This window comes from Dreissena polymorpha, chromosome 3 (assembly GCF_020536995.1).
Source record: "Dreissena polymorpha isolate Duluth1 chromosome 3, UMN_Dpol_1.0, whole genome shotgun sequence".
NCBI lineage: Eukaryota > Metazoa > Mollusca > Bivalvia > Myida > Dreissenidae > Dreissena > Dreissena polymorpha.
The window spans coordinates 66,410,317-66,437,618 of NC_068357.1; the positions used below are offsets into that span (position 1 = coordinate 66,410,317).

General features: G+C 36.2%; 1 protein-coding gene across 3 annotated transcripts in view; it reads left to right on the forward strand.

Moving 5' to 3' along the window:
- Positions 1-4,156: 4,156 nt before the first annotated feature.
- LOC127874553 (uncharacterized) overlaps positions 4,157-27,302 on the forward strand; it is a 99,533-nt gene continuing 76,387 nt past the window's right edge. The window contains exons 1-2 of one of the 3 annotated variants that reach the window (XM_052418933.1): positions 4,157-5,983; positions 17,907-19,719. In XM_052418933.1, the coding sequence (XP_052274893.1) occupies positions 5,401-5,983; positions 17,907-18,667 (1,344 nt within the window). In that variant the 5' untranslated portion in view covers positions 4,157-5,400 and the 3' untranslated portion in view covers positions 18,668-19,719. Of the gene's footprint in view, positions 5,984-15,850; positions 19,720-27,302 lie in introns of those variants that run through there. The other 2 variants (XM_052418934.1, XM_052418931.1) reach the window with 2 other exon arrangements.

The following is a 27,302-nucleotide window of genomic DNA, read 5'->3' on the forward strand; positions in this document are numbered from 1 at the left end:
AACGGAATTCTTTGGACGGTACATATGTTAACGTTGTTTTATAATTGTCCAATGTAGCAGCACAAAATCATCTTATTAACATCGCGTATGTACTTACGTACAAGTATTTTCCAGTTTTGTTCGATGCATGCTTCTTTATTTATTTAATATCAGCTTATGCCACATAAAGAACTAATACTTAGAAAATACAAATCTCGATTACCTAAGTAAGCAGTATCTTTGCAGTGATAATCGACATACATTGTTCTTACCTTTATGAAGAAGGTATGTGGGCAATAACTGTTGAAATGTAGAATCCAATCGAGAACTTACTCATTATTTCGATGAAACTTTAATTCATTCGTTGAATAAAGATTAAAATTTCTCGGTTGTTCACAATTACTTTGAAAAAGTATGCAATTTAAAAACGTAAAGAAAATAATTAACTTTAAAACTCATCGTTTGGTAATATTATACTGTGACTTACATTAAACAGGTCACATAACGTTTATCCGGTGACACGGTTATTTGGGAAAAGAGAAGCCGGTTTCATTTTTTCAATTAACTGAATGATTGGATGACTTTGCGTTACATTTTATTATATATTATATTGATCTTAATAAGACCAAAAATTCTTCTACACGAGTATAGCACGTGCAATATCCAACGAATCTTATCCCAAACGCAAGACCACTTACTGTTTACGATGAAATCGTGTATAATGGTATACATCCCTAAGTTCCGTTAATATCTGATGAAATTCTGAGCATCTCAGGAAAAGTGAAAGAAGTTGCAATACAAAAAAGTATGAAAAAAAAACACTCAACAAACACGTTTAACCGAAAACGAAATATGCTTACACGGTCATCATCATAAAACGAGTAACACGTGTAAAGTTAGTTAAATGAACATCAATGTTTAACTAGCAAAATGGCGCGGCAGAGACTGACGCGTATCCCCACGCCGCATAATGTTATATTATAAGCCAATTTCGGGTCGGCAAGGCCTATGTTAGTGGGGCCCCGGGGTGGGTAATGTGGACATGGATGGTCGAGATAGACCGTGTTGTCATAAGAGATGTTCAGTATTAATTTAAAGTTAATTTGTAAATAACTGAAGAAGTTATGTGAAAACAGAAAACATGGGGTACGAAAAAAAAATTGGGTACGAAAAAAATTGGGTACGAAAAAAAAATTGGGAGTACGGGGAAGTAGTAACCGTGGACCTCTCGATAAATTTGAAACAGGACGGGAAACAGGCTGCCTTTACCTATATCAATGGCCCTGGGTGGATAATGTGGACATGTATGGTCGAGATAGACCGTGTTGTCATAAGAGATGTTCAGTATTAATTTGAAGTCAATTGGTGAATAAATGAGAAGGTTATGTTTAAACAAAATTTTGGGTGGCCGTGATTCTCCACTATCTCCTCCTACACTATTAGCACTAGAACCTTGAAACTTACATACATGGTAGCTATGAGCATATGTGCGACGGTGCACTATTTGGAATGTTGATCTGACCCCTGGGTCAAAAGTTATTATCATGTTCATCGCATGTTGTTAGTAAAATTAGTTTTTTTACCCATTTTACCCATTAATTTACCCATAACTTTTGACCCAGGAGTAAGATCATATGCTCATAGCTACCATGTGTGTAATTTTCAAGGTTCTAGTGCTAATAGTGTAGGAGGAGATAGTGGCCAGTACGACCGGACAGAAAGCGGAGATCAATACAATATCCCCACGCTTTTAAAAGCGTAGGGATAATAAAATTGACAATTTAGGTTTGCCATTACCTAGAGCGAGTGATATTTTATCCAATTTCTTAAAAGGTTTAACGACTACCGTAAAGTAAAATAAATTACAGCGACCCAAGGTTATTATTCATTCACGCCAAGCATCACCCAATTAAATTTATCAGCAATTTCTTTGAATTTGCAATTGTGTTGATTATGGAACGGACTAGAGTTTTTCACTGTTACACATATTGTCCATAAATAATTTTCGGGGGGTCAAATTTGCGACGATACGTATTTAGTTGTAATTGGCTCGGAGTTCTATAATGATTATATATGTTTAATATGTATCTCTATATAAATTAATGCTTAATCAGTTTATGATCAATTGCAAATTAAGTATTTGCCCGTGAAAAAAATACTCTTGTGATTGATCATCTTATTCAGACCAAAAGTTTACATTCTTTTCCAAATCTCTTTGTTTGGGATGGAAATGAATAATGAAATAATTTCCGAATATTCGCATTTCATTTTTCGACTATATTCCAATATTCGGTTTTCAAATGTCCGAGGAAACGATCGTCCTCAATAAGGTATTTGTCTTGATTGCCACAAATACCACAATCAATCTTTCCTGATATGCATTAAAACAAAAGGGTTGGACAAATAAGTTTTGAAACCATGATTGACTACCATGTTCGTTATTTGTAAATTAACAAATTGTTCTTTCATAATGTATAAGATATTTCCTGTAACCCAATGGCCGTAATCCTCATTTATTTTAAAAAGATACTAAATTACATGTTGCCTTCGCGTTATCACTTGAGCGCATGGAAAATCCCAAACGCTTGAGAATTGAATGAGGAATAGCTTAATCTTAATGACAAAAATGATTTTTATTTATAAAAACTGACTATCAAACTTTTTACATCTACCAATATTGATGGCAAAACACATTGCATAAGGACCTTTGTATATACTAACCTTGTTCTTTTGGTTAAATAAATCAAGCCAATATCATAATGGCGATAGTGATGTTGATGTTAAAAATGATGTCGAAATATGACAACTACGCTGATAATAACGCAACTTTTTTAAATGAAATTATTAAACTATAAAATAGGAATATACTAGGAACAACTAAGGTGCCATTCGTTTTACTGTAAGTGTATGTACTTCTTCGGCGCGCTAAGTGTTTGCACACAACGCCAACGCACTTAGGTTTTTAAAATCGAAATAAGGTTAAAAATAAAGTGCGATACAACAGTGACGTCTTTTAAACAAATAGCGAACAAATGCTGTGCATTAATCGCTATGATTATAACAAGCTATATGTTTACGCTATGATAGGGAAACATATTATTCGGTCGTGAACGAACGAGATTTAATTCTTCCTGTATACAGCTGTGCATCATTGGGTGATTTTTACTTTGAAACCAGGAAGTTTTGACACTATGATTCACATTTGAATCAATTGTTTGAGCATGTGTCCAAAGGGTCATAGCATACTTATAAAGATTGGGGCTTCGAGCATTAAGCATGCTGAAAAGAGAACAATTATATACAAAGGCGAACTAATTTTGTTCAACTATTGTTAAAGATTACATATGTACCAGTAAATAAGCTTAATCTAAATAGTGATTTATTTCTTAGAACTTTTTAATAATACAAAGGGAAAATAATACGTAAAACGGCTTGTAGCGCAATTCCACTAGCTCATGTTTTCATTCCAAAATATTCTAAATCTTAACTTGTTCATGCTAACAATTTCATTGGAAATGTCCTCCATCTGAGAATGTGGAGCGTCCTGGTATGTGTAAGTCGTTCCTGCATAATGTCGCAAACGTCGATAGTCGTGCGCACCTTTACAAACTTGTTTATCTTTATAATTATAAACAACGAACGCCAGTGCATACTATTAAATGATGTAATAATGTTCTCACACATCCGGTAGTGAGTTAAACTCGTGAATGGACTTAAGTGGAGGGGTTTACGTGGTATTCAACCCAAATATAAGATTTTCGCGTATACTGTGTAGAAGATACAGCAAGAGTCCTGTTGCGTGCCGTCTGTGCAGACGATTACATTTCGCCAACATCGAGTGCTGTGCGCATTTTAACAAAATATTTGCTTTTCTTTATAATAATAAACAACGAACGCCAGTGCATACTAGTAAATGATGTCACAATGTTCTCCCACATCGGGTAGTGAGTTCAACTCGTGAATGGACTAAAGTGGAGGTGTTTTCGTGGTATTAAAACAAAAAAGGTTTTTATAAAAGACTATTTAACCATGCTGTGAATGTCTGTTTATTAAGTCTCTCATTAACCAATTGACTATTTTTGGTCAAAAATCCAGAATTTAATTTTGGATCTGTGCTTTTTTGAAAACTATGAATCATGATTAAACGTTCGTGTTATCTTTCTTTCCATTACAGACCGTCAACGGGAAGTATGATCCTTAAACAGACCTTATAAATCTGACAAAATATTTGCGCTGCCTGGTATAATAAATACACTATGTGATTATTTGTTAAAATGCTTATCTCAAGACGAAGTTGCTAACCCTAAAGTTGAATTATTGTTTATCATGTCGGTGGAAGTTCTGACGTGTTCAATACAACGATTGGATTGTTTTAAATAAATGATCGAATGACAATAACACATCTACTCACAACGTAAATTTGTATATAAACAATATTAATGATGCAGAAGTGTTTGTTATGGATTTTACGATGACGTATCGTTAAAAGCGGAAGTTTTGAAAATATGAAGCTTTTTACATATTTACTTATCATTTTGCATAAAACATGCTTGTTTTCATTTGTGCTACTCTCGATGAGAATTATTTTTGTTCACGAATGCCAACAGTTTCTTCGAACAGTAATTGTGGAAATGTGAATGGCACTTACACGTGTTATGGGAGTATTCCTGCTGAATTGCCGAAAAACGCGTCACGATTAGAGCTAGATTGTATTGATCCGATGTCAATAACAAATGAAACGTTCCGCGGAGGAGTATGGGGGAAACCTCACATATATAAGGCTGTTCTGGAAATCGCACACAACAAACAACCTACTTGGAGGGATATTCACTGGTTTGAAGAACCTGACGGCACTGCATATTAACATACTCTCACTGAAAACATTAGATAAAGGCGTATTCGACGGTTTGGAAAATGTAACAATTCTTAATTTAGACGATTGTTGGCAGCTCAATTTTAATGACTTCCTCGACATTATGTCCAATGAAGATGTTTTGCCAAACCTTCATTCTTTATCTCTAAGAAAAACATCTTCGGAAAACAATTATGACGTTATACTTGGGGAACGATTCTGGAAAATGTTTCAACGCCCTGTGATGTCGCTAGATATTAGCCAAATGAAAGTAAACGCATATGATATGAGGATTTTGGAAGCCGACCAAAGCTTATGCCGAAGACTTGAACTTCTAAATATGTCCAGCATATCAATTTTTAACCATCAAAATTGCTTCAAGTCCAAAACAAGATCACTACAGAATTTAAAGGTTCTTGACTTCTCCTCGCTTTACATTGACGGCCACGGAATAGATGCTCCCTTTTTGTGTAGTCCATTGACCCGGTCAATATCAAATGTACATGACATGCGCATTACCCGTGAAAATACTGGATGGGTGAAATTATTGGAAAATATTGACACTCTTTATGTGGACCAATGGGGATGCTGAAAACCTGTCCCCATTTATTTTTCAACACATAAAAAACATGTCCTACGGTTCTACGGGAGGCTACCGTCTATGGCCAAACCTAAAACGAGTTTACTTCAGGAAAAATAACATCAGAGTGTTAGATGTGGAAGTGCGTACCGACACCTTAAGCAGTCTGGTATTCATAGATTTTACAGACAACGGACTGGAATATATACATCCTGTATTCTTCCAAAATTTTCCCTCCTTGAAATATTTGATACTTTCCAGTAATAGGTTGGGTCAAATGCAGTTGAAAAATGAATCAGACTTTGCTTTATTGTTTAGATCATTACATTACCTTGAACATGTTGATTTTGATAACAACGGAATAAATGATATTTCACCACACACATTTGCTGGCAATACAAGATTAAAAACACTTAATTTAGAGTCCAATATGATAACTCATATAAGTTGTTATTTGAAAGAAGTTCCAACTTTAAGGCAATTAAACCTAAGAAACAATCTGATTAAAATAATTGAAAAGTCCACAATAGACTGCCTCACAAATTTCCCTTTAATAGAAGTAACACTTGGAGGTAATGTACTGACTTGTCAAGAATGTTCCGACTACCAATCTGTCCAAAGCATTTTTCAAGGGAAAACATTAATCGCTGACTTTGATGAATTGCGTTGCGAAACAAAGGCACACATTCGCGTAAAATTAACAATGGATTTGCTCACGTCGCTGAAATCTGACTGTGATCGTACAACAATTATTGGTGCGTCGGTGGCAAGCACGTTAGCAGTCGTTTTAGCACTGTTTTTCGGAATAATTGTTCTGCGGTACAGAAAGAAACTTGGTCGAAGAAAAGATCGCATGGCTAGAGTTATAGCCAACTTAAACCGAGGCAATGGTTTCGCGGTGTATTTGATATATAGCAGCGTTGACGAGGTTTTTGTTCGGAGTGCAGTTTACTCGCCTTTAAATGAGAAGCTACGGCAAGTGGTGGGTATTGATCGGGACTTGGTGTGCATTGGTGACGAACAGTTTCGAGTTGGTTGGAATATCTATCGAGAAATATACAAATGCATGGAACGCTCTAACGTGGCGGTTGTAGTCCTTAGCGAAGGGTTCGCTAACAGTGTTTTCTGTGATCAGGAGATGGATATTGCAATGCAGCTTAAAAAGCCATTAATATTGCTGTTGAAGGGAGATGTTGACATAAACCAATACTCAGAACATATTCAGATATTGTATCGAACAAATGTGCGTATTTTATTTGGATACGAAGATAATGAACTAGTCCTGAAAACATCATGGGATAAAGTTTGCGAATCTTTTCTGCAAATGGAATGAAAAAATATTTCCCAATCATTGTGAATTGAACAAAACATACATGTCATGGTGACAGTTGCGTATCCCGGTCCTATTTGCAACATGTATAGGCCCTTGTTAGCAAACACAAATCTTAAATTCTGTTTTATACAAATATTAAAGTTATGTATGCTGTAGAGTGGTGAGTAATGGCATTATTTCTGAGATCATACATCAAGATTTTAAAATATTCCTTCTAATAAATGTAAATGAAAGACATATTATTTCAGAATAATTTAAAGACCACTTTTAAAGAGAAAAAATAGGTGGTATTTGTTAAGTTTAGAATATACAAAAAGTAATATTAAGAAAAGAATGTCGTGGTTATACGGCAAAGAATATGCTCTATATTTACCAAAATATTTCATATGTTTGTTTGATGTGTGATATATCTTGCCTCTAATTTTAGCAATTGTGTAACATGTAAGTGCCTCATATGTTGTCGAAATAATGGGGTTGAGCTTTCATATCTACATTTAAATATAAAGAGTTTAGCTAAAATAATTATAAACGTAATGTCGGTATTATGACGCACGTGTGTTTATTTTATATTACAAATAACAATTATGTAAATAGATAGTTGTGTATTATTGTTCACACCAAATTTGTTTTGAATCAAGATTGTAACTTGCCCTCAGAAGTGTTGGCCGTTTTTGCATTACCAAAACACGAGTTTTGTGGAATCGGTAATAGCTGAACAGATTTGGAAGGACATTTCCGCCAGCCAATTCTTATTCTTAAATGACAATTTATATTGCTTATTACAACTAAATGCTGACAAATTTCTATTGCATTTCGGTATATGACACTTGCATTTTGCATTTTGCTATTTGTTGCCAACATGCTGCAATTCCCTTGCGACGTTGTACTTCTTTGCATCATTTTGTTTCATACACTTGAAACATCATTGTATCTGTAGTTTCTTTACCATGGTGAATCAAATACTTTCTTGCGAATACATGCAAATGCACCATTTTAATCCATGCGACTTTGTTCTTCTTTGCATCCTTTTGTTGCATACACTAGAAACATCATTGTTTCTGTTGTTTCTTTACCATGGTGAATCAACTTTTCTCTTGCGAATACATAAAAAAAATGCATCATTTTAATACCACCTTTATTAAAAGTTTATATCGCTTTATCGTTAGTACATTTCAACTCTACAATAGTAGTTATATTAGCACTGCACTAGTAATTACACTAGCAAATCAACAAGACGCATAATATAAAGACTAAGCATGTTGAAAGGCATGACTCAACTTGAAAATAATCAAATGCGACATAACAATTTGTAATGTGCAATTCATAATAAATGGAGAATCAGAAATATTGAGATTTATACACTCGAAGTTATATTTTGACAATTATACCACTGACCATTTATTATCAAAACAACCCTGCTTCTGCTCGTTAGTAAAACGCCAGAAGCAGGCGTGTGTATATGCGCAAGCAAATCGATGCACATGTATATGTCAGTACTTTCGTCCGTCCTGTTTTGCTTGTAAGTCACTAAACACGTAAATTATTAACACAGATGAGCATTGTTTAGCCAATTGATATTTTGTTGACTGTTAGCACTTAAATGATTTCTGAACTTTATTAACAAATGAAAACGTAGTATTGACCGCATCATGGCGATGTATGCACTTATTGTAGAAAACTAACTGGAAAGCAACCTTCAATCACCGCAGGTCATGTGGACGTTTGAATATCAAGCGCATCCACAGCTGTGCCAATGAATCATGCGATGGACGTTAGCCTAGTGTTCGCGAATCAATTTCATTACACACAATATCTTGGCCAGCACACACGTATGGAACGATAAACGCAAGTTCTACCAACAATGATACAAACATTGTGTATGCTCCTAAAAAGCATTTATAATCCGCAGGGATTTGACACGCGATTCTCTCATCGGAGACTCGAGTTTAATGCCCACTTACTGAGCATGTGGGTTTTGTTGGTGGTCGCCATACCGAAAAAGTGGGGTTTCTTCCGGCACCCACACACACACACAACACATGACTACATCGAAACATAAAATATTCTAGTCACAACTGCGAAGCTAAACATAGGAGCTAGAATAGACCCTCTTCACAATAAGCAAACATTGATGAATTCCAGAACGCGGCTGAAATTGTATCCAGTTCCAATACTGCCACGCAACGCCGCATCTGATTTCAAACATTCACTCTTTTGCACATTCGGCGACATAACAATATTTCAACACAAGATGATTGTCAGAATAAGCATTAATTTTTACTTCGCATTTATTTTTAAATGCATTAAATAAATGTTCTTGATTGAAGTATTGTTTTATTCAATTGTTTGCACACATATTAATACTATTCGTATGAGCATTTTTACCGAGGTGTTTAAACAATGATCGATCAATAATCTTGTATATTGATAGAATTGTGTTCATCACAAACCAATTGTCACGTTGTGATCAGATAATGTGCCGTAAAATACTAAATAACAACAAGTTGTCATAAACCACGGATAGCAGATGTCTGGGCAATAAACACAATGTATAATACCTTCATGTCTTCTCCTGGTAGTAGTAATGCGTGGTCATTTCTAGGACTAATTTATCGCCAAATACTCTAATTGACAGTTATTTGTCCTTACAGACTGTCAGAAACTAAATACTGCATCTATATAAGCCAGATTAATCATAACTATAAAGTGAATTACGGATATTCGTTAATACGCTAATTTGACACTAGTGGACGTTCGTTCCAACGTTGTTTTGACAACCTGGGCAATCGTTCCTTCGTTATTTTGACAATCCGGACCATGGTTCCTAAATTATTTTGACAGCCCGGGCATTGACTCTTACATAATTGTTATCCAGGTCATTATTTTCACATTTCATCAAAATGAATATGAAACTCTGGGCAATTTTCAACCGGTATGTTTAATGTGTCATTATTTTAAAAAAAGTGTGCCATTTTTCATATTTTTATCATATTTGTATTCAGTTTCAAGACTTTTTCGTGAGCATGAGCATGATAACGTAAAAGAAATTATTCGAATATATCGACTTCCGGTTATACTGAGAATAAGCGAAACTTTGCGGAAATGGGGGCGACTTTAACTGCATTGCCCCGTATTGTATGTAGATTTAGACGTGTGCTACTCAACGTACAAGTGGCCCTTGACGCTTTTTCGTTCGTTAGAAGTTCCATGCTGGAAGTAAATTTGAAGGAGTTGCTCATTACTATATATACATGTACATAATATTCTCACAGTTTGTGCATTGCCTTTAATTGTTGAAACCAATGTCCGATATAAACAATATGTAGGAGCGAATGCCCGGGGCGTGAAAATTATTTCGGAACAAACATCCGGGCTGTCAAAATAATGTTAAACGATAGTCCGGGTTGTTAAAATAACGTTGAAACGAATGTCCGGGTAGTCAAAACAAGGTAGGAACAAATGTCTGCTTTGTCAAAGTTAGCGTAGGAACGATTTTCCGCGGAAACAAAAGTCCGGATACCTATTAAAGCGCTCTGTACCTAAACGTTTTAAATATTTAAAATTGTAGTGCTTTGGATTTAACGTGTTAACAAACCCAGTTTCAAACGAACTTTGGCAACAATTTATCACAGAAACAACAACAGCAGCAGTAACATTAACTTAAAATATTTTGTGTAGGTTGTGTATTGGAATAGTTTTCATCTATTTATCTCGTAATAATGTGATCTATATTGTTTCAACCAATTTTTATACATGCGGATCATACCTTAATATAAAGTTGATGTTTCATAGTAATACACAAGAATCGATGTCTTGGTTCAGATGCGCCTGTTTATTTACACAACGCGTTCCATTTAGCCACTAACATGTTTATGCACTGGAAACGTACGTACATTCTGAGCAAACAGCAAACGCAGTTATGTGCTCAACGCGGGCGTTTCGTCTACTAATGTTTCCTTATTACTTAAAATAAACTAGAATGAATCCAACAATATTTTGCACCCAGTAGACGTTAATCGGGCAATTCCAGCGGATATCTTTGGATGGTAAATATGTTGACGTTGGTTAATTTCAATTTTCTGTGTAGGAGCACAAAAGGTTTTTGTGTATGAACTGTTGATTTGTAGATTCTCATTGAGATCTCATGCAATGTTTGCATGTTCCTGTGCATTTCATTTCATGACTAAATGTTCAAATTGCCCAGGCGTACACTATTACTCAGAACAGGTAAGCAATTTATAAACAAAAAGTAAACTCAAACATGACTGTTTGATGTTAAGATACTGAAACATTAGCACGTAAAACTGCACACCGGTCACAAAAAACATTCGGTTGCAAGGTCATTGGAAAAAGAAAAGCCGGTCTTAGGTTTCTATACTCTGAATGCTTTAATGACCACTCATTATATTTTAGTAGATATGCATATAACTTGATATGCATCCGGACAAAAACTCGTGTAAAAGAGTTCACCGTGTACAATCTCCGACAAAGCCTATACAAAAACACGAAAACACTAACCGTACCCCGTGATATTAAAAATGTAAAGAACAGAGGGGGTAATCAACTGACAAACAAGATGGCGACGTCCATGCCAAGGCAGTTATTCAAATGGTATTCAAACCACAACTACACTTATAATAACGCAACTTTAATAATGATTATGAAACTGTACAAATGGGACTGAGCTAGGAACAACCAAGATGCCTTTCGTTTTACTGTAAGCGTATGTACTACTCCAGCGCGCAGAGTTTTTGCACACAAAGCAAACGCACTTTGGTTTTGAAAATGGAAAATAGGTTTAAAATAAAGTGCGATATGACCGTGCCAACGGTTTACCCAACTGCTAACAAATGCAGTGCTTTATGGCAAGCGGTTCGACGCATAATCCCAAGAAACTAGGTTTCTCATGAGAACCTAGGTAATCAGAATGAGAACCTAGGTTCTCGCTTGAAGATTGCACATGGCGTCAAGAACCCAAGTTTTCAAATGAGAACCTAGGTTTTCATGAGAACCTAGGTTCTCATTTGAAAACCTAGGTTCTCATGAGAACCTAGGTTCTCATTTGAGAACCTCGGTTTTCATGAGAACCTAGGTTCTCAGAATGAGAACCTAGGTTCTCATGAAAAACCTAGTTTCTTGGGATTATGCGTCGAACTGCTTGCCATATCCGTGGTTTTCATTTGGGAACCATAGGTTCTCTGAGAGAACATTATGAGAACCAAGGTTCTCATAGAACCTAAGTTCTCATGAGAACCTAGGTTCTTTGAAAACCTAGGTTCTCTGAGAACCAAGGTTCTCTGAAAACCTAGGTTGTCTGAAAACCTAGGTTCTTTGAGAACCTAGGTTTTCAACGAACTTAGGTTTTCAGAATTACGCGTCGGACGGCGTAAACTTGCTCGTTTGGAATACGGGACAAATATTATTCAGGGCGCAGGATCAATGGGGTTCACATATGATTACACACGGGCTGGACAGAATGAAAACACGCCGTTAAGAACTTTATTTTTGCAGATATCTGAAGTTATTTAAATATGTTTGCAAAGTCTTTAGCGCATAAGTTTTTTTTGCAGTGTTGCCGATATCTTACGATTGAATAATACATTATTACACATAATCAATAGAGATAAAACTTGTATTTTATACCATAATGATTGCTTCCTACATGTAGGCCACAGACATACTTAAAATAGAAAACTGTACCGTACAGTCGTTTGAGGCCCGAACAAGGGAACTGAATATTTGAAACTCATTTAATGCTGTAACAATGTATTATGTAACGATTGATCTGAATTTTTAGTCTCAAAATAATATTGACAATTAAAGATGTATTTCATAAACAGTTCAATTTTTTATTAACGTGTTCAGACCAATGTCGACCGATTACTTTACTTATTTCATTCCTCAAGAACACCCATGCACGGAAACATGAACAAGAGGCGTTCACCGACGGCTAATGCCTGTTGTCACAAATATTCAACAGATAAGTTTCGTAGAATATTACTGAGCATTGTCTGAACATTGTTCAGAAAATGCTCTTGGGGAGAAACATTCACGGTTTCACGCCTATTTCTATTCATTTTACACATATGCCGCCAGCGTGTACCAAGCAATGGGAGACAACTGGAGGTTATTTATGGCAAGCGGTTCGACGCATAATCCCAAGAAACTAGGTTTCTCATGAGAACCTAGGTTTATGAAATGCCAAAAAACCAGGTTTCTCACGAGAACCTAGGTTCTCATGAGAACCTAGGTTCTCATGAGAACCAAGGTTTATGAAATCCCAAGAAACCAGGTTTCTCATGAGAACCTAGGTTTTCATGAGAATCTAGGTTCTCATTTGAAAACCTTGGTTTACGCTTGAGAACTAGGTTCTCATTCTGAGAACTTAAGTTCTCGTTTGGTATCCTAGGTTTTCACAAGAACCTAGGTTCTCATTCTGAGAACCTAGGTGCTCATGAGAAACCTAGTTTCTTGGGATTATGCGTCGAACCGCTTGCCATAGTGCTTTATCTGCTTTGAGTATCACAAGCTAGATGTATATCCAGTTATCGGGGGGGGGGGGGGGGGGTAATGTCAAATTCGGTTGAAGATGAGTCTAGTATCATAGTCAGACGATAAACCCGTGCCTTTACCTTAATGTTACAATAGAGCCGACGTATGATTCGGTCGTGAGCGAACGAGATTTATTTGTTTTCCCTTTATATAGCTATTCACCAATGGATCATCGATTTAAATTATATCTTCGAGAACAGGAAGTTTTAAAACTACGATTTACATTTGCATAAATCGTTAAAGCATGTATCTGCAGGGGTTTTTATCACGTTAAAACCTAGGAGCTTCGAGCATTTAGCATGCTGACAAGTGAACAATAATATACCAAGGCGAAATGATTTGGTTCATTTATTGTTTAAGATGACCAGTAAATAAGCTTAATCTACATAGTTATGTTTGTCCTGTCCTGTAATTAAACGAAGCAAAAAATAGTAGCATTACTTAAAAAAGATTGCATCGAAATACCACGTGCACATGTGTTCATTCCGAATAACACTCAATCTAGACTCGTTCGCGCTGACGATTTCATTGGAAACGTTCTCCATTTGTGACTGTGGAGCGTCCCGTGATGTGTAAGTCGTTCCTGCATCATGTACGTCTGAAGATAACCTACAGTAATCCTAAGGCGATCACGTACTCTTAGAGTTCGTTGCCGCCGTTTTTAAGAATGTGACAGAAGATGCTGCCAGGAGACCAAGACGCGTATACTCTGTAGAAGATGCAGCAAAAGTCCTGAAGTGTGCCGCATGAGCAGACGATAACATGTCGCCAACATCGAGTGTTGTGCGCATTTTAACAAAATATTTGCTTTTCGATATTATTATAAACAACGAACGCCAGTGCATACTAGTAAATGATGTCATAATGTTCGCCCACATCCGGTAGTGCGTTCAACTCGTGAATAGCCAAAAGTGAAGTGGTTTACGAGGTATTAAAACAAAAATATGATTTTCGACACAAGCTACTTATCTGCTTTACATGTCTGTTAATTATACAGATATGACTTAAGTCTTATATTAACCAACCGAATAGTATTGGTGAAACATCCTGAATTAAATCTTGGATCTGTTCTTTTTAGAACTATGAATCATGATTTAACGCATGTAGTATCTTGCTTTACAGTTAGACCGCTAACGATTCGTAAGATACTAAATCGAAACTTATAAAACTGACAAAATCTTTTCGTGGTATAATGGAAAAGATACGGTGGTTACTGGTTTATATGATAACTTCAAGACGAAGTTGCTAACTCTAAATGCGGATTGTTGTTTGTCATGTCGGTGTTATTTCGGACGTGTATTGAACATTTCCGTGAAAGCTATAGACAACGTGAAAAAAACACATTTGTTATAGCCGATGTTTTTCAATTTTGTATAAGTTGCTCTTCAAAGCGTTTTTGCGTACATTGCCATGTTTTCCATTATCATGGCCTGTGAGAAAACCATTTACATTGCCGTTGACATTGGTTTTTTATGGGTATCACTTCGAGTTCAATTAAATAATTACGTAGTTTGTATATTGCGCGCTAAGTGTTTGCACACAACGCCAACGCACTTTGGATTTTAAAATCGAAAAAAGGTTAAAAATAAAGTGCGATACAACAGTGACATCTTTTAAACCAATAGCGAACAAATGCTGTGCATTAATCGCTATGATTATAACAAGCTATATGTTTACGCTATGATGGGGAAACATATTATTCGGTCGTGAACGAACGAGATTTAATTCTTCCTGTATAAAGCTGTGCATCATTGGGTGATTTTTACTTTGAAACCAGGAAGTTTTGACACTATGATTCACATTTAAATCAATTGTTTAAGCATGTGTCCAAAGGGTCGTAGCTTACTTTTAAAGATTGGGGCTTCGAGCATTAAGCATGCTGAAAAGAGAACAATTATATACAAAGGCGAACTGATTTTGTTCAACTATTGTTAAATATTACATATGTACCAGTAAATAAGCTTAATCTAAATAGTGATTTATTTCTTTAAAATATTTAATAATACAAAGGAAAAATAATACGTAAAACGGCTTGTAGCGCAATACCACTAGCTCATGTTTTTATTCCAAAATATTCTAAATCTTAACTTGTTCATGCTAACAATTTCATTGGAAATGTCCTCCATCTGAGAATGTGGAGCGTCCTGGTATGTGTAAGTCGTTCCTGCATAATGTCGCAAACGTCGATAGTCGTGCGCACCTTTACAAACGTGTTTATCTTTATAATTATAAACAACGAACGCCAGTGCATACTATTAAATGATGGCATAATGTTCTCCCACATCCGGTAGTGAGTTAAACTCGTGAATGGACTAAAGTGGATGGGTTTACGTGGTATTCGACCCAAATATAAGATTTTCGCGTATACTGTGTAGATGATACAGCAAGAGTCCTGTTGCGTGCCGTCTGTGCAGACGATTACATTTCGCCAAAATCGAGTGCTGTGCGCATTTTAACAAAATATTTGCTTTTCTTTATAATAACAAACAACGAACGCCAGTGCATACTAGTAAATGATGTCACAATGTTTTCCCACATCCGGTAGTGAGTTCAACTCGTGAATGGACTAAAGTGGAGGGGTTTACGTGGTATTAAAACAAAAAAGGTTTTTATACAAAGACTATTTAACCATGCTGTGCATGTCTGTTAATTAAGTCTCTCATTAACCAATTGACTATTATTGGTCAAAAATCCAGAATTTAATTTTGGATCTGTGCTTTTTTGAAAACTATGAATCATGATTAAACGTTCGTGTTATCTTTCTTTCCATTACATACCGCCAACGGGAAGTAGGATCCTAAAACAGACCTTAAAAATCTGACAAAATATTTGCGCTGCCTGGTATAATAAATACACTATGTGATTATTTGTTAAAATGCTAATCTCAAGACGAAGTTGCTAACCCTAAAGTTGAATTATTGTTTGTCATGTCGGTGGAAGTTCTGACGAGTTCAATACAACGATTGAATTGTTTTAAATAAATGATCGAATGACAATAACACATCTACTCGCAACGTAAATTTGTAAATTAAGAATATTAATGATGCAGAAGTTTTTGTTATGGATTTTACGATGACTTATCGTTAAAAGCTAAAGTTTTGAAAATATGAAGCTTTTTACATATTTACTGATCATTTTGCATGAAAACATGCTTGTTTTCATTTGTGCTACTCTCGATGAGAATTATTTGTGTTCACGAATGCCAACAGTTTCTTCGAACAGTAATTGTGGAAATGTGAATGGCACTTACACGTGTTATGAGAGTATTCCTGCTGAATTGCCGAAAAACGCGTCACGATTAGAGCTAGATTGTATTGATCCGATGTCAATAACAAATGAAACGTTCCGCGGTGGAGGATGGGAAAACCTCACATATATAAGGCTGTTCTGGAAATCGCACACAACAAACAACCTACTTGGAGGGATATTCACTGGTTTGAAGAACCTGACGGCACTGCATATTAACATACTCTCACTGAAAACATTAGATAAAGGAGTTTTCGACGGTTTGGAAAATGTAACAATTCTTAATTTAGACGATTGTTGGCAGCTCAATTTTAATGACTTCCTCGACATTATGTCCAATGAAGATGTTTTACCAAACCTTCATTCTTTATCTCTAAAAAAAACATCTTCGGGAAACAATTATGACGTTATACTTGGGCAACGATTCTGGAAAATGTTTAAACGCCCTGTGATGTCGCTAGATATCAGCCAAATGAAAGTAAACGCATATGATATAAGGATTTTGGAAGCCGACCAAAGCTTATGCCGAAGACTTGAACTTCTAAATATGTCCAGCATATCAATTTCTAACCATCAAAATTGCTTCAAGTCCAAAACAAGATCACTACAGAATTTAAAGGTTCTTGACTTCTCCTCTGTTTACATTGACGGCCACGGAATAGATGCTTCCTTTTTGTGTAGTCCATTGACCCGGTCAATATCAAATGTACATGACATGCGCATTACCCGTGAAAATACTGGAAGGGTGAAATTAATGGATAATATCGACACTCTTTATGTGGACCAACTATGCGGTGATGCTGAAAACCTGTCCCCATTTATTTTTCAACACATAAAAAACATGTCCTACGGTTCTACGGGAGGCTACCGTCTAATGCCAAACCTAAAACGAGTTTACTTCAGGAAAAATAACATCAGAGTGTTAGATGTGGAAGTGCATACCGACACCCAAAGCAGTCTGGAATTCATAGATTTTACAGACAACGGACTGGAATATATACATCCTGTATTATTCCAAAATTTTCCCTCCTTGAAATATTTGATACTTTCCAGTAATAGGTTGGGTCAAATGCAGTTGAAAAATGAATCAGACTTTGCTTTATTGTTTAGATCATTACGTTACCTTGAACATGTTGATTTGGATAACAACGGAATATATGATATTTCGCCACACACATTTGCTGGCAATACAAGATTAAAAACACTTAATTTAGAGTCCAATATGATAACTACTATAAACTGTTATTTGAAAGATGTTCCATCTTTAAGGCAATTAAACCTAAGAAACAATCTGATTAAAATAATTGAAAAGTCCACAATAGACTGCTTCACAAATTTCCCTTTAATAGAAGTGACAATGGGAGGTAATGTACTGACTTGTCAAGAATGTTCCGACTACCAATCTGTCCAAAGCATTTTTCAAGAGAAAACATTAATCGCAGACTTTGATGAATTGCGTTGCGAAACAAAGGCACACACTCGCGTAAAATTAACAATGGATTTGCTCACATCGCTGAAATCTGACTGTGATCGTACAACAATTATTGGTGCGTCGGTGGCAAGCACGTTCGCAGTCGTTTTAGCACTGTTTATCGGAATAATTGTTCTGCGGTACAGAAAGAAACTTCGTCGAAGAAAAGATCGCATGGCTAGAGTTATAGCCAACTTAAACCGAGGCAATGGTTTCGCGGTGTATTTGATATATAGCAGCGTTGACGAGGTTTTTGTTCGGAGTGCAGTTTACTGGCCTTTAAATGAGAAGCTACGGCAAGTGGTGGGTATTGATCGGGACTTGGTGTGCATTGGTGACGAACAGTTTCGAGTTGGTTGGAATATCTATCGAGAAATATACAAATGCATGGAACGCTCTAACGTGGCGGTTGTAGTCCTTAGCGAAGGGTTCGCTAACAGTGTTTTCTGTGATCAGGAGATGGATATTGCAATGCAGCTTAAAAAGCCAGTAATATTGCTGTTGAAGGGAGATGTTGACATAAACCAATACTCAGAACACATTCAGATATTGTATCGAACAAATGTGCGTATTTTATTTGGATACGAAGATAATGAACTGGTCCTGAAAACATCATGGGATAAAGTTTGCGAATCTTTCCTGCAAATGGAATGAAAAAATATTTCCCAATTATTGTGAATTGAACAAAACATACATGTCATGGTTACAGTTGCGTATCCCGGTCCTATTTGCAACATGTATAGGCCCTTGTTAGCAAACACAAATCTTTAATTCTGTTTTATACAAATATTAAAGTTATGTATGCTGTAGAGTGGTGAGTAATAGCATTATTTCTGAGATCATACATCAAGATTTTAAAATATTCCTTCTAATAAATGTAAATGAAAGACATATTATTTCAGAATAATTTAAAGACCACTTTTAAAGAGAAAAAATAGGTGGTATTTGTTAAGTTTAGAATATACAAAAAGTAATATTAAGAAAAGAATGTCGTGGTTATACGGCAAAGAATATGCTCTATATTTACCAAAATATTTCATATGTTTGTTTGATGTGTGATATATCTTGCCTCTAATTTTAGCAATTGTGTAACATGTAAGTGCCTCATATGTTGTCGAAATAATGGGGTTGTGCTTTCATATCTACATTTAAATATAAAGAGTTTAGCTAAAATAAGTATAAACGTAACGTCGGTATTATGACGCACGTGTGTTTATTTTATATTACAAAAAACAATTATGTAAATAGATAGTTGTGTATTATTGTTCACACCAAATTTGTTTTGAATCAAGATTGTAACTTGCCCTCAGAAGTGTTGGCCGTTTTTGCATTACCAAAACACGAGTTTTGTGGAATCGGTAATAGCTGAACAGATTTGGAAGGACATTTCCGCCAGCCAATTCATATTCTTAAATGACAATTTATATTGCTTATTACAACTTAATGCTGACGAATTTCTATTGCATTTCGGTATATGACACTTGCATTTTGCATTTTGCTATTTGTTGCCAACATGCTTCAATTCCCTTGCGACGTTGTACTTCTTTGCATCATTTTGTTTCATGCACTAGAAACTTCATTGTATCTGTAGTTTCTTTACCATGGTGAATCAAATACTCTCTTGCGAATACATGCAAATGCACCATTTTAATCCATGCGACTTTGTTCTTCTTTGCATCCTTTTGTTGCATACACTAGAAACATCATTGTTTCTGTTGTTTCTTTACCATGGTGAATCAACTTTTCTCTTGCGAATACATAAAAAAATGCATCATTTTAATACCACCTTTATTAAAAGTTTATATCGCTTTATCGTTAGGACATTTCAACTCTACAATAGTAGTTATATTAGCACTGCACTAGTAATTACACTAGCAAATCAACAAGACGCATAATATAAAGACTAAGCATGTTGAAAGGCATGACTCAACTTGAAAATAATCAAATGCGACATAACAATTTGTAATGTGCAATTCATAATAAATGGAGAATCAGAAATATTGAGATTTATACACTCGAAGTTATATTTTGACAATTATACCACTGACCATTTATTATCAAAACAACCCTGCTTCTGCTCGTTAGTAAAACGCCAGAAGCAGGCGTGTGTATATGCGCAAGCAAATCGATGCACATGTATATGTCAGTACTTTCGTCCAACCTGTTTTGCTTGTAAGTCACTAAACACGTAAATTATTAACACAGATGAGCATTGTTTAGCCAATTGATATTTTGTTGACTGTTAGCACTTAAATGATTTCTGAACTTTATTAACAAATGAAAACGTAGTATTGACCGCATCATGGCGATGTATGCACTTATTGTAGAAAACTAACTGGAAAGCAACCTTCAATCACCGCAGGTCATGTGAACGTTTGAATATCAAGCGCATCCACAGCTGTGCCAATGAATCATGCGATGGACGTTAGCCTAGTGTTCGCGAATTAATTTCATTACACACAATTTCTTGGCCAGCACACACGTATGGAACGATAAACGCAAGTTCTACCAACAATGATACAAACATTGTGTATGCTCCTAAAAAGCATTTATAATCCGCAGGGATTTGACACGCGATTCTCTCATCGGAGACTCGAGTTTAATGCCCACTTACTGAGCATGTGGGTTTTGTTGGTGGTCGCCATACCGAAAAAGTGGGGTTTCTTCCGGCACCCACACACACACACAACACATGACTACATCGAAACATAAAATATTCTAGTCACAACTGCGAAGCTAAACATAGGAGCTAGAATAGACCCTCTTCACAATAAGCAAACATTGATGAATTCCAGAACGCGGCTGAAATTGTATCCAGTTCCAATACTGCCACGCAACGCCGCATCTGATTTCAAACATTCACTCTTTTGCACATTCGGCGACATAACAATATTTCAACACAAGATGATGGTCAGAATAAGCAGTAATATTTACTTCGCATTTATCTTTAAATGCATTAAATAAATGTTCTTGATTGAAGTATTGTTTTATTCAATTGTTTGCACACATATTAATACTATTCGTAAGAGCATTTTTACCGAGGTGTTTAAACAATGATCGATCAATAATCTTGTATATTGTTAGAATGGTGTTCATCACAAACCAATTGTCACGTTGTGATCAGATAATGTGCCGTCAAATACTAAATAACAACAAGTTGTCATAAACCACGGATAGCAGATGTCTGGTCAATAAACACAATGTATGATACCTTCATGTCTTCTCCTGGTAGTAGTAATGCGTGGTCATTTCTAGGACTAATTTATCGCCAAATAATCAAATTGACAGTTATTTGTCCTTACAGACTGTCAGAACCTTAAAGCGGGTATATACGATTTTGTCAAATATTTATGAATTTATATAAACTGTGTAAAACACTTATTATATATATATTTCAATATAAATTAAAATAAAAGTTAAGAAGAACATGTGTCGAAAAATGCGAAATAAGCCAGATATTTAATTCTGAATTTGAAAACGGCTGTACAGCCGAATTCGCCAGTATGTATACCATACATGTACGATGTGCATCTTAACTTACGAGGGGTGTTCCAGAAGTTAGTGGATTTTCGCTATAATTTTCATTTGGTAACATAAATGGACAAACAAACAGCATGTTAAGAATATTTCGTCCTTTCCAAATCTACTCTCCAAAAATCATGGAAATACATAAAACAATAAATATATATCAGAGATTTAAACATGTGCACAATGCGCACAACGACGCACGTGTATCGTTTCTGTTCAACGTCAATGACGTTATGAAGTTAACAACTGTCATATCTTTACCACATAATCACCTCCAACGCGAATGCACTTTATATGTCGGGAAATCCACTTGTTAAAAGTGTCTCTTTACCAGTAAGCGTCAAAAGACGACACGATTCGCTTTGCTGCAACTGTAAGTTCCTGTTTACTTGCAAAGCGAATACCGCGAAACTGTGATTTAACTTCCGGGAAGACGCGGAAGTCCATATGGGCCAAATCCGGGCTGTAGGGAGGACTTAGGCGCTGTAACGTGAAATTTGCCTAAAATTCTGTTTATCAACGACAATTAAACCAAATTTAAATTCGCGTAACGCTCATACTTATAATAAAATACACACGTGCGCCGCATGTCGTTACTGAGGTTTCTATGGCAACGCGTTTCAAACGCGCTTTATGGAATTCATGCATTTTTAGCTTATATATAAAGTCCGTGATAATTGGTTTGTATAATATGTAAATTTCATTGACTTTTACCAGCAAACTAATAAGTTATAGCGAAAATCCACGAACTTCTGGAACACCCCTCGTAGTATAACGGTTTATATTACAAAGACGAATACTTCGGTTATTGTAGGGAAATATGTACGTCACTATCGGCTCGGGGCGCTAATTTGTCTTTGCTGCATTTTATGAAATTCGGCTTCAATGTATAATTTTTCTTGCCTATTTTGTGTTATTGTAACATATTTTATCAATATATTACAATTAAACACATTTAAAAAATCGTATATACCCGCTTTAATACTGCATCGATATAAGCCAGATTAATCATAACTATAAAGTGAATGACGGATATTCGTTCATACGTTAATTTGACACTAGTGGACGTTCGTTCCAACGTTGTTTTGACAACCTGGGCAATCGTTCCTTCGTTATTTTGGCAATCCGGACTATGGTTCCTACATTATTTTGACAGCCCGGGCATTGACTCTTACATAATTGGTATCCAGGTCATTATTTTCACATTTCATCAAAATGAATATGAAACTCTGGGCAATTTTAACCGGTATGTTTAATGTGTCATTATTTAAAAAAAGTGTGCCATTTTTCATATTTTTATCATATTTGTATTCAGTTTCAAGACTTTTTCCTGAGCATGAGCATGATAACGTAAAAGAAATTATTCGAATATATCGACTTCCGGTAATACTGAGAATAAGCGAAACTTTGCGGAAATGGGGGCGACTTTAACTGCATTGCCCCGTATTGTATGTAGAATTAGACGTGTGTTACTCAACGTACAAGTGGACCTCGAAGCATGTTCGTTCGTTAGAAGTTCCATGCTTGAAGTAAATTTGAAGGAGTTGCTCATTACTATATATACATGTACATAATATTCTCACAGTTTGTGCATTGCCTTTAATTGTTGAAACCAATGTCCGATATAAACAATATGTAGGAGCGGATGTCCGGGGCGTGAAAATTATTTCGGAACAAATATCCGGGCTGTCAAAATAATGTTAAACGATAGTCCGGGTTGTTAAAATAACGTTGAGACGAATGTCCGGGTAGTCAAAACAAGGTAGGAACAAATGTCTACTTTGTCAAAGTTAGCGTAGGAACGATTGTCCGCGGGAATAAAAGTCCGGATACCTATAAAAGCGCTCTATATCTAAACGTTTTAAATATTTAAAATTGTAGTGCTTTGGATTTAACGTGTTTACAAACCCAGTTTCATACGAACTTTGGCAACAATTTAGCACAGAAACAACAAAAGCAGCAGTAACATTAACTTAAAATATTTTGTGTAGGTTGTGTATTGGAATAGTTTTCATCTATTTATACCGTAATAATGTGATCTATATTGTTTTAACCAATTTGTATACATGCGGATCATACCTTAATATAAAGTTGATGTTTCACAGTAATACACAGGAATCGATGTCATGGTTCAGACGCGCCTGTTTATTTACACAGCGCGTTCCATTTAGCCACAAACATGTTTATGCACTGGAAACGTACGTACATTTTGAGCAAACAGCAAACGCAGTTATGTGCTCAACGCGGACGTTTCGTCTACTAATGTTTCCTTATTACTTAAAATAAACTAGAATGAATCCAACAATGTTTTGCACCCATTTGACGTTAATCGGGCAATTCCAGCGGATATCTTTGGATGGTAAATATGTTGACGTTGGTTAATTTCAATTTTCTGTATAGGAGCACAAAAGGTTTTTGTGTTTGTGTATGAACTGTTGATTTGTAGGTTCTCATTGAGATCTCACGCAATGTTTGCATGTTCCTGTGCATTTCATTTCATGACTAAATGTTCAAATTGCCCAGGCGTACACTATTACTCAGAAAAGGTTAGCAATTTATAAACTAAACGTAAACTCAAACATGACTGTTTGATGTTAAGATACTGAAACATTAGCACGTAAAACTTCACACCGGTCACAAAAAACATTCGGTTGCAAGGTCATTGGAAAAAGAAAAGCCGGTCTTAGGTTTCTATACTCTGAATGCTTTAACGACAACTCATTATATTTTAGTAGATATGCATAAAACTTGATATGCATCCGGACAAAAACACGTGTAAAAGAGTCCACCTTGTACAATCTCCGACATAGCCTATACAAAAAAACGAAAACTCTAACCGTACCCCGTGATATTTAGAAAGTAAAGAACAGAGGGGGGTAATCACGTGACAAACAAGATGGCGACGTCCATGCCAAGGCAGATATTTTTCGTCGTTTTATACCCAGTATTACTTGTATTATTATGTTTTATTCCGCTCACTTTCCAGCCATATTAGGAAGAAAGTTACAGGCTTTGATTTCGTTGTAATATTCGCTCTATATCTCGACCTTACTCGGTGCAAAGTTTCTTAGTGGGATGACCTAATTAGGGCTCCACTAAGACAATTTGCGGGGAGTAAAGTCGAGATATTACGTAGGTACATGTATCTCTCCAAAAGATATTGTCGTTCTTTCTATTTCACATATTTTTAGATGCTGAAGATCAAATCTACGCATTTGATTTGAAACAGATTCACAAGACCCATATGAATCATAATGCCTTAACCCTTTACCAAACGACAATCTGGACATTCCCAATTTGAAAGAGGTTGCAGACGATAATTAAAGTGTAATGGAATCTGAAGGAAATGATCAGGTAGGGAAGAAATAATTGTGTTAAAAGGAGAAATTGCTCATCTTAAGCAATTTTTCATTTTATCACAATTACTTATAAAGTCGTCAGCTACAAACCTGTAAAATCCTGTTAGTGTTTGGTAAAGGGTTAATAATCTCTGGTTCCTTCTTAAGAGCCTTTCACACATTTATAACAAATACAATAGTAGCATCTTTCTTTGTAAAGAATCATCTCAAAATATAACAAAGGCTGTTTGTAAAACATGCATGCCCCCCATATGCGCTGTCAGTTGTAGTGGCAGCCATTGTGTGAATACGTTATTTGGCACTGTGACCTTGACCTTTGACCAAGTGACCTAAACATCAATAGGGGTCATCTGCGAGTCATGATCAATGTACCTATGAAGTTTCATGATCATAGGCATACGCATTCTTGAGTTATCATCCAGAAACCATTTTAATATTCCGGGTCACCATGACCTTGATCTTTGACCAAGTGACCTAAAAATCAATAGGGGTCATCTGCGAGTCATGATCAATGTACCTTTGAAGTTTCATGATCCTAGGCATAAGCGTTCTTGAGTTAACATCCGGAAACCATTTTACAATTTGGATCACTGTGACCTTGACCTTTGACCTAGTGACCTGAAAATCAATAGGGGTCATCTGCGAGTCATGATCAATGTACCTATTAAGTTTCATGATCAAGCGTTCTTGAGTTATCATCCGGAAACCATTTTACTATTTCGGGTGACCGTGACCTTGACCTTTGACCTAGTGACCTGAAAATCAATTGGGGGTCATCTGCGAGGCATGAACAAATTTGGTAGAGGACTATTAGATATCACTACATACCAAATTTAGTAGCCCTAGGCTCTATAATTATGAACAAGAAGATTTTTAAAGTTTGCACAAAATAGGCCTTATTTAAGCATATGTTCATTTTTTGTGACCCCCGGGGCAGGGTCAAATTTTTCCCCAGGGGCATAATTCGAACAAATTAATTAGAGACCTATAAGATGTCACTACATACCGAATGTGGTAAAAATAGGCCCAATAGTTATGGACAAGAAGATTTCTAAAGTTTGCACAAAATGGGCCCAATATAAGCATATGTTCAATTTTGTGACCCCTGGGGAACGGTAAAATTTGATCCCAGGGGCTTAATTTGAACAAACTTGGTAGAGGACTATTAGATGTCATTACATACCAAATTTGGTAGCCCTATGCCATACGGTTATGGACAAGAAGATTTTTAAAGTTTGAACAAAACAGGCCTTATATAAGCAATTTTTCAATTTTTTGACCCCCCGGGGCAGGGTCAAATTTGACCCCAGGGGCATAATTTGAAGAAACATGGTAGAGGACTATACGATGTCACTACATACCAAATTTGGTAGCCCTAGGCCCAATGGTTATGGACAAAATGATTTTTAAAGTTTTAACAAAATAGGCCTTATATAAGCAAATTTTCAATTTTTTGACCCCCGGGGCAGGGTCAATTTTGACCCCAGGGGCATAATTTGAAGAAACTTGGTAGAGGACTATAAGATGTCACTACCTACCAAATTTGGTAGCCATAGGCCCAATGGTTATGGACGAGAGGATTTTTAAAGTTTTCACAAAATAGGCCTTATATAAGCAAATTTGCAATTTTTGACCCCCTAGGGCAGGTTCAAATTTGACCCCAGGAGCATAATTTGAACAAATTTGGAAGAGGTTCACCCCAGGAACATTCCTGAGAAATTTCATCAGAATTGGACCAGTAGTTTAGGAGAAGAAGATGTTTAAAGAAAACGTTAACGCACGGACGCACGCACGCACGCACGACGGACACAGGACCATGATTTAAGCCCCGCTGGCCTCTGGCCAGTGGAGCTAATAATATACCAAGGCGAAATGATTTGGTTCATTTATTGTTTAAGATGACCAGTAAATAAGCTTTATCTACATAGTTATGTTTGTCCTTCCCTGTAATTAAACGAAGCAAAAATAGTAGCAATGCTTAAAAAAGATTGCATCGAAATACCACATGCACATGTGTTCATTCCGAATTACACTAAATCTAGACACGTTCGCGCTGACGATTCCATTGGAAACGTTCTCCATTTGTGACTGTGGAGCGTCCCGTGATGTGTAAGTCGTTCCTGCATCATGTACGTCTGAAGATAACCTACAGTAATCCTAAGGCGATCACGTACTCATAGAGTTCGTTGTCGCCGTTTTTAAGAATGTGACAGAAGATGCTGCCAGGAGACAAAGACGCGTATACTCTGTAGAAGATGCAGCAAAAGTCCTGAAGTGTGCCGCATGAGCAGACGATAACATGTCGCCAACATCGAGTGTCGTGCGCATTTTAACAAAATATTTGCTTTTCGATATTATTATAAACAACGAACGCCAGTGCATACTAGTAAATGATGTCATAA